The following is a 9832-nucleotide window of genomic DNA, read 5'->3' on the forward strand; positions in this document are numbered from 1 at the left end:
ATCCTGGATTTGTCCCAAAATCTGGGACGAATCCTGGAATTCGTCCCCAAATTTGGGACGAATCCAGGAATTCGTCCCAAAATCTGGGACGAATCCAGGATTCGTCCCAGAATTAAAAAAATAAAAAAATAAAATAAATATCATTCGGAAGGCCTAAATATGGACTTAGAAATCTCGGAATTTAATGAAATAAGTTTCTATGCGTTCATAATTTTCTCCTGATCATAAAAATATCTTAATCCTGAATTTTAACCTAATATATTGAGTGTGGTGATTTTTTAACACGAATATGACCTAATGATTAATAAAAAAATTTACCACAGTCAATATAATATGTTAAAATTATGGATAAGGATATTTTTGAGATTAGGAAAAAATTAGAAATCCATAGAAACTTGTTTCATGAAATTCCGACATCTCTAGGTTCATATTTAGTGTCTCTGATTAATTTTTCTTTTCTTTTTTAATTTTCTTAAATCTGGGACGAATCTTGGATTCGTCCCAAAATTTGGGATGAATCCTGGAATTCGTCCCCAAACTTGGGACGAATCCAGGATTCATCCCAGAATTAAAAAAATGAAAAAATAAAATAAATATCATTTGGAAGGCCTAAATATGGACCTAGAAATTTCAGAATTTAATAAAATAAGTTTCTATGCGTTCATAATTTTTTCCTGATCATAAAAATATACTAATTCTAAATTTTAACCTAATATATTGAGTGTGGTGATTTTTTAACATGAATATAACCTAATGTTTAATAAAAAATTCACCACAGTCAATATAATATGTTAAAATTATGGATAAGGATATTTTTGAGATTAGGAAAAAATTAGGAATCCATAGAAACTTGTTTCGTGAAATTCCGACATCTCTAGGTCCATATTTAGTTCTCCGATTAATTTTTTTTTTTTTAATTTTCTTAAATCTGGGACGAATCCTGGATTCGTCCCAAAATTTGGGACGAATCCAGGAATTCGTCCCAAAAGTAGGGACAAAAATGGCAACAAAATATTTTTGTTTCTAAAAAACCCTATATCCCTTAATCCCACATATTCTCTTTACCCGATCTCCTTCTCGTAGCGGCGGCTGAATCCTTCTCCAGCGGTGGCGGAATCCTTCTCCTGCAGCGGCGCAGGTAATCCCTCTCCCCTCTCCCATCTCCCCTCTCATCTGTGCGCGGCGCCGTGCCGGCCACGCTTGGCCGTGCGTGGCAGCGCTTGGGCGCTCCTTGCCGCGCGTGGGCGCGCCTGGCCGCGCGTGGCCTCACCTGGCCGCCGTCGTCGTGCCTGGCCAGGCGTGTCCTCGCCTGGACGCGCCTGGCCGCCGTCGTCGTGCTTGGCCGCTCGTGGCCGCACCTGGCAGCGTGTGGCTGCTCCTGGACGGGGCTGCTCACCTAGCCGCCGTCGTCGTGCCTGGCCAGGCGTGTCCTCAACTGGATGCGCCTGGCCGCCGTCGTCGTGCTTGGCCGCTCGTGGCCGCACCTGGCAGCGTGTGGCTGCTCCTGGACGGGGCTGCTCCGGTGGTTTAAATTCCGATACAGTACTTATCCGCTGTTTGTATGCTTATCCAGTTACAATGATGATTGATTTTGTAACCTTGATTCAATCAACTCATTTTAGGTCAACATTTTATGTTATTTCTTTGAACAGTAAGAATTTGGACTTGCTAAGTCTCAGTAATTTATTCATGCATTGAATTTGTGCTTTCCATCAAATTACGCCTCTGATTTCTCATCTTATCTCCTAAGTAGAATGATAGTTGGCTTGATTTTGTGGGTTCGGCTTATCAACAAGAGTCGTCTACTGAAATTGATCATCATTCATGGCCAAAAAAATAACATTTATAGCTATTAAAAGAACAAAGTTTAGAGAGACTAAAATGCTAGTGAAAAAAGTACAAATGATTTATTATGTTAAGGTATTGACTAAATTTGTAATTTTGTTTGTGCAGGTCTCGCTCGGTGTAGTTGGAGACACTCGTATCATAAAGCACTTTTGTAGATCTTCCCCGTGGTATTCTAGCCTATCTTTAATATGCAAACTTACCAAACTTATATCTCACTTTTTATATACTGTCTCAGTTATAATTTTATTTATTTTATCAGTTAATACATTGTATTTATTCCTACAGGTCATTAGAGGTGACATCTAATATTTTTTTTCCCCTCTTGTTCTACAAGCTATTTGAAGAAAAATGGTAAGTTTTTGAAAGTTCCTTTTTATGAATCAAATTTGCAATTTACTTTATCTTATATTGGAATTTTTAGTTCCGCTCTAAGTCAGATTCCTCCGCGTGACGATGATGATGATGGCGACAATGATAACGATGATGCTGGTGATGCTATTTCATGATTTTAATTATGTCTAATGATTATTTGTCTCATAATTAGTGTTTTATACATTAAACCATGCCATGTTAACTTTTCTAATTTTTATTTTATTTAATATTGTTAATTTGTTTTTAACAGGATTGGTGAGGCGAAATATGTATCGGAGAAAAAAGTAAGTATTAAATAACACACTCGTAGTTGAACATGTTAGACTTTTAATTATATTTATATATTTTTAAATTAGTTATATTTGAAAAGTTAAATAAAGGTATCTTTTTATATATTTGTTGAAATTTGATATTACTGCATTATTACTTCAAATTCCAAATTATGATTAGAGTTTGCCTAACAACCAAGTAACTATGAGTACTTAAAGACTAGTATCAACTAATTGCTCATATATTAGTTTGTGTTTTTTTCATTTTAGACATTTTCATATTATAGGAATTTTAAGAATACATCTCATTCTCTCTATGTTTGATGAAATATAATATTTGTAAAACTTGTTTGATAAGGTGAAATATGGTATATCATAACAATTTGATACAAATGAAACTGTTAGAATTGTGAGATTGTTAGAATTTAAGTTATTATCTTTCTGGTTACACATGATCTGGTTTATTCGTTTGTTTGTATGCAGGAAGAGAAGAGTTGATGGGATGAAAGCTTTTGTGGAGAAAGAAGATGAGTTGATGTATCTTAGTTTTTTTTAAAATTTAACTCCTTGTTTAACTTCTTGGATTATTAGACTTTATAAATATTTGAGTGTTGAACTTGTATAATATTTTGGAGTCGTTTGAAGAAGATGTTGAGAACTTTGAATTTGTTGTATTGTGATTTGATTTCAATTATTAATATATGTATCTGAAATAGGATGTGTTGAATGTATATTGTGTTATTTCTGATATTGTTAATTAGGATGTGTTCAAAGTCTATATTTTGTTATTTGAATTTGTTATATATATTTTATTTGAATTTATTGTAGAAATGTATAGTTGCTGGATTTTTTTTTTAATTTAGGAACGAATTTGGCAACGAAAATAATTTGTTCCAAACTTATCCATTGATAATTTTGCAATAAAAATATTTTTGTTCCAAATTTCGTCCCAGATTCTGGGACGAATATGCGGATTCGTCCCAGAATTTGGGACGAAACTACGGATTTGTTCCAGTATTTGGGACGAAATTTGGAATGAATATTTATTTTTTAAATGAAATTAGTATTTTCGTTGCCAAATTCGTTGTAAATTTTGCAACAAAAATAATATTCGTTGCAATGTGTCATGAAAATTAGCAACAAATTTGGCAACGAAAATATAATTTGTTGCCAAATTTGGGACAGATTTGGCAACAGAATTAAATTCATCCCCGAATTCGTCCCCAAATTCGTTGCTAAGTTTGCAACAAAATAAATTTTCGTTGCAAAATTGTATAGTATTTTGGGACAAATAGAGTTTTTTGTTGCAAAATTGGCAACGAATTTGGGGATGAAAATATTATTCATCGCCAATTTTGTCCCCAAATTCGTTGCCAAATTTCCAACGAACAAATATTTGTTCCAAAAGTTGGCATCAATAATTTTGGGACGAAAATATTTTCGTCCCAAATTTTGTCCCTAAATATTTTGCAACGAATTTTTTTTTCAAATTCGTCCCAAAATTTGTCCCAGAAGCCTATATTTTTTGTAGTGATCGTATGGTGGAAGCTTCCACCGTCACATCAGGGATATGCTCGGACGATTGCGGAATGGCGTCAGACGTACTTTTCTGACACAACCCTACTGAAGTATGTTTAGGGAAGCGTGCACGCATCGAGAAGCGTACCCGCGCCTCCCCGGGGTCCTATATAAGGACCCCCAGACTTCGATAGAGGTATGCAATCTTGATCACTGTAGTCACAGTAACGTTACTCTGCTTCTTCGCTGCCTGACTTGAGCGTCGGAGGGTCGTCGCCGGGAAACCCCTCCCGACTCAGCTTCTTTGCAGGTTCGCCGGAGATCTACACCACCAGTTGGAGACAGCGGAGAGTGTCACGTCCCCAACGTCCGTCGACTCAGAGCTCGGACAGGATCAGTATTTATTATTTTAAAGCATGTTAAACTTGCATTGATCAATTTTTTTTAAATTTTCTAATAAATAATTTTAACTTTAAATTCATAAATGAGTAGAATTGTTTTAAAATAGAAAATGGATTGTAATTTGAATCATATATTTATTTTTTAAAAATAATATATCGTATTATACTTACTGTAGAATGAGATGCGATTGGTATGTAATCTTTTTGAGTTGTATTATTTTTAATCATGTATGATATTTTAAATATTAATTTTTTTTATAAAACATGAATGTTGCTTTGGTGATAGTGTGGTTTGTAAGAATATGAATGTATCTGTGAATGTTGAATGTAATAGATCTAAATGTGAATGTCTCGTGTATTGTTGAGTTAACTGTTGAATCTTGTTATTGAATGTATCGTGTATCATTGAATGTAAATATGGTTGGAATATCTCAAATAGAGGAGGTGTTGTAAATTTTTTATTAAAAATTAGCAATAGAACAACGGAAATTAAATTCTATCACTAAATAAATTTTCGTCACTAAATGGCATTGATGACTCAAAAATTTGCGACTGAAATTTTTGGTTGCTAAGTACCCTTAGCGATTGAAATTTCGATCGCTAATTATTATTTTTCTTGTAATGTGATAAAAAGATGATTTGTTCGTCCCAGCGTCCCCGTCAACCCGTCCCTAGACCAACACGGAGGAGATAAATCACAGGTGACTACTAATCATTAGTACAAATGATTAAAACATGGGAGAAATCGTTATTTTTCTTGTAATGATATGACATATAATTGTCATTAATGCTCCATTTATTTAGGATGACATATTCAAAAATTTGTAGTGATATGGCATCTATAGTTGTCATTAATGCTCCATTTATTTAGGATGACATATTTAAAAATTGAGGAAAAAATTCGTACAGAAAATTTTCTCTTATTTATTTTATAAGGAATGATAGAATATTTATCCTTTCTTTCGTTTACTTATTATAAAATAAATAGATAGACGAATTTACGAATCTATCTGCCCATCGATTTGCTAATAAATCTTTATCCGCTCAAGATCGAAGGAAATGCGTTTCTTTCCTTCTCAGCGCATTCCCTCCTTGTCCTCAACCTCGCTAGCTGCCGACAAGATCATAGTTCTGGCAGCCAGCAGTGACGAGCAGTAGTCGCGTCTCTCGCTAATCAATTCTGACAAGATTATAGTTCTAGCAGCGAGCAGCGATGAGGGATTATTTTCTTTTCCCTTCTCGACGGAATATTTTTTTTCATAGTTAATTCCTTTCCTACGATCCAACCAAGATAAACAAGCCTCTTCGTGTCCATTAGCCATTTTCCAAGTCATGTTTATTATTATCGTCCCTACTTTTTTTCTCCTAAAATTTATATTATTATTTATTTCTTATACTCCTGATTAATTCTACACGCCATCAAACAAAAAGAAAATTTAAATTTGAGAAAAAAAGGCCTTTAAATTTGAGAGAATTCCAACGTAGTCATGTGTTTTTTTTTATAATCTAAATATCCAAGTCTAATTTTAATTCCTGTGGTGGATGATCCGATCTTACATACCAATCATCAACCAAATCCAGAAGGTAGCTCTTTTCTCAATAGCCAACGTTCAAATTTTTTATCTCACTAAAAAAACAAGTATAATATAATACAGTACTGTAATTGTTTTTAATTCGAATAGTGAATATTTAAAAATCTACTTGAGTCTCTCACAGTTGTACCATAACCCAGCGGCAGCCTATGCCACCGAGGATTGCCCTAATCAATTATTCAATTAGTAAGTCTTCACTTCCTACCTTACGGCAAGAGTTAGGGTAATAAAAGAAAAAAGAAAAACCAAAAAGACTTTGAATTTCATGTTTATAATAATAATAATAATTATTATTATTATTATTATTATTTGCATGGATAAAGATGTCTCCAATGCCTTTAACCACTTCTTGACTTGTCACACTCACAAACTTGGAAAGTTTCCAACCTTGTGGAAAAGAAAATTAAGTTAAAGGGAAAGACCTAAAATTACCTTTTAGCATTGTTATTTTTATCTATTTAGAAGATGTTTAGGTGTTCAAACTATAAGGCTAATTAACCCTACTCGTGAGATTCTATAATTAATCTTTTTCAATTTATAACCTACGATATAGGATTGAGGATCAACAAAAATTAAGATAGTATATTTAAGTCATTCAAAATCCATCATTTGGTATGGACAGAAATAAAAAGTTTGCTACTCCACTGGTACACTACTCGAATCAATTGTTATTATTTCAAAACAAATACAATATTTGTCATCCGATTAAAATTAACTTAGAATAATTTCCACGACAGTCGAGTCAGGTTAATTTCGAGCAAATAGAATATTCACGGGTTAACTATCACACTCGACTATATGCAGAACAATCGACTAATCTTTGTTATACAACTAATTAATTGATATTTATTTAAGAAGTTATTAATTAAGATTTCAAAGATAAAATCCACAACAACATTCAAATTTTGTTAACGAGGAAATAAGGGAGACTTGAGGAGGTTGAGCAGTACTTCAACCCACTCGCGTACGTTGATTCCAAGTTTGAAAGCAAAGACTTGCCGAGACCAATTTAATCAAACAATAGGAAATATATATATATATATATATATATATATATATAAAATATGTGTGCTAAGGAGAACAATTTAGTCCCAGATGAGCAACTCCTTCTCTTCAAGTAACCAACGTTTTAGTTTTTTTATCTATTGAAGGAAAATGACGGATATAGTATTTTTGACCAATTTAAATCATTTTAAAAACTAAAAAAATATATTAAAGTGTTTTTTTTAATTTTTTTAAAAATAGTCTTTTTAATAATTTCGATAATTAAGAATTTGCTAACAATATATACACACACATGAGGAGAAGATATTGCGAGGAAATCACTTCGTCATATGGAGTCAAGTGCCGCCTTCCACGGCATCCGAACCGCCATCTCCTCCTCGGCCACTTCCTCGTCTGTTCTATCCCCCACTTCGTCCCCGCCGCCCACAGTGGCGCCCGGTTACGGCGGCCCCTGCGCGGCCTGCAAGGTCCTGCGGCGCAGGTGCAGCGACAAGTGCGTCCTCGCCCCCTACTTCCCGCCCGCCGAGCTGCTCAACTTCGCCACGGCGCACCGCGTCTTCGGCGCCAGCAACATCATCAAGCTGCTACAGGAGCTGCCCGAGGGGCACCGGGCCGACGCGGTGAGCAGCATGGTGTACGAGGCGGGCGCTCGAGTCCGCGACCCCATATACGGCTGCGCCGGCGCCATCTGCTTGCTCCAGAAACAGGTCGAGGGGCTGCAAGCCGAGCTGGCGCAGGCGCATGCCGAGCTGCTCAAACTCCAGGCTCAGCACAAGAGCCTTGTCAACGCCCTCCTCTCGCCCCAGCTGCCGCCACCTCTCGACGCTTCGGCGCCCTTCGCCGACTACATCGGCGAGCCCTGGGACGAGCCGCTCTGGACGATTTAATCTGACGTGGAATTGAATAAATTTTTTTAAAAAATAATAATATTAGTGTAATAATAATTTTGTGTCGAGAAAACAAATTTGCCGACAGTACGAACCATTAAATTTGGTTAATTGCATGTTGTTTGGTAGTTGAAGGTGCAAATTAATTCTAAATTAAGTCACTTTTTTAGGCTATTCATGACCAAATTATGTTCCCATGTTCATGACTTTTTTTGCTAAAAAAAAGACAAAACGAGTAAGGGAAAAAGGAAAAAAAAAACAAAACAAAAAGACTTGTCGTTCATGGGTAGGAGGGACGACTCGCAAAAGGGGGAGGGAGCTTGCGACTGAAGGAGATCTAGACTTGTTACTCATGAATGACTTGAGAGGCATTATTCTTGTGAGAAGTCTTATTATTGCGAATAGCGAGAACGATAGGCAACTGTGTATACTTTGGTATGAGAAACACATTCAATTTGATAGCAAGAAAAGAGGGACTTGATCCGCTGCTATTTTTTTGTTTTGTTTTTGCAATTGTATAGGTGTACAGATTTTATCTGACTAATTTTAAAGATAGACAATCTTCCTTGTTAATTAATTTATTGAATAAATTTGAAATATGTATAATTAGAGGTCAACTTTCATAATATACATTTGAGCTATGGTCCTCTTATGCACTTTTGACGGGACGTTGGAGACGAACAAATTACCTTTTGTTACATTTTATACATTTTGGTGCGTGCCTATTATTGTAATTTGAGGTGGTGATCAGAAGGGAGGGTCATGAAAAGAGAAGATTAATGATTCTTAGGGTGCGTTTGATTGAGGGTTATCCTTGATAACCTTGGTTATCCATACAAGATTATTAATAAAAATTCTGTTTAATTTAGGTAATCGATGATTCCTAAGTAATGTTCTATGCTCGACATGTCAGCAAAAAGGTATGCAATCCGGATCGAAAACTCTTGAAAAATTGAGATTTTTCTTGATTCCGAGGTTAATAAAATTTTTTTACCCAAAATATTTTCGAATGAAAGAAAAATATGATAAAAAAGAAAAATGTAAAGAAAAAAATAAATAAATAAATAAAATAAAATAAAAACTTAAAAAAAATAAAAAAAATTAAAAAACATAATTTTTTTTTTAAAAAATTAAAAAATTTTAAAAATAGAAAAAACGTAAATTTTTTTTTAAAATAATAAAAAATGGGGAAAATAAAAAAAACACATAAAAAAATAGGAAAAAATTTTAAAAAATTTAAAAAATAATAAAAAACGTAAAAAAATAAAAAAAATATATAATAGAAAAAATAGAAAAAAAATTTGAAATAAAAAAAACATAAAAATAAAAAAATGTAAAAAAAACATAATTTTTTTTAAAAAATAAAAAAATGAAAAAAAATAAAAACGAAAAGAAAAAAATTTAAAAAAAATAAATAAAAATGTGAAAAAGAATAAATTAAAAAATGTAGTGTTTAAAAGATATATATGGTTGATTTTGTAACAAAGGGTAATATAGTAAAATATTAAACTAGGTTATTTATTAAAACCTTCAAACAAACAAATTTTTGTTGGATTACCTATGTTGAACTAAACAACATTTGGTTATGTTTTATTCCCCATAACCTTGGTTATGTGATTACTTGATAATTACATAACCAAGGTTATACATGATAACTTAAACCAAACGCACCCTTAAGAGCATCTGCAATGCTCCATTAATAGAAAGAATTGTTAAATGCATTGAAAGAATTGAACGCGTTCAAGGTGGGATGGGCCAACCATATAACATCCCTCCACTTAAACGCGTTCAAAGAATTGAATGCTTTCAGAGGGGGGGGGGGGTTAGCCTGGCTGGCCCACCCCACGTGTGTGTGTGTGTGTTTTTAAAATTTTATTTATTAAAAATTAATAATTGAATAAAACGGTTAGTTTTTTAATGGATATTTTTTAACGGCTAAT

General features: G+C 34.0%; 1 protein-coding gene and 1 long non-coding RNA gene across 2 annotated transcripts; both read left to right on the forward strand.

Moving 5' to 3' along the window:
• The first annotated feature begins 1073 nt into the window (after positions 1-1073).
• Positions 1074-2497, forward strand: LOC122053908. Its single transcript, XR_006132443.1, has 5 exons — positions 1074-1138; positions 1954-2015; positions 2134-2199; positions 2270-2364; positions 2471-2497. It is a non-coding gene; the product is annotated as an uncharacterized LOC122053908 (long non-coding RNA).
• A 4828-nt stretch (positions 2498-7325) lies between these two features.
• Positions 7326-8044, forward strand: LOC122053909 (LOB domain-containing protein 11-like). The gene has a single exon (XM_042615818.1). It carries the CDS (start codon positions 7335-7337, stop codon positions 7890-7892), a length of 558 nt encoding a protein of 185 aa, XP_042471752.1. The 5' UTR covers positions 7326-7334; the 3' UTR covers positions 7893-8044.
• The last annotated feature ends 1788 nt before the right edge of the window (positions 8045-9832 follow it).

Source organism: Zingiber officinale, chromosome 3A (assembly GCF_018446385.1).
Source record: "Zingiber officinale cultivar Zhangliang chromosome 3A, Zo_v1.1, whole genome shotgun sequence".
Lineage (NCBI taxonomy): Eukaryota > Viridiplantae > Streptophyta > Magnoliopsida > Zingiberales > Zingiberaceae > Zingiber > Zingiber officinale.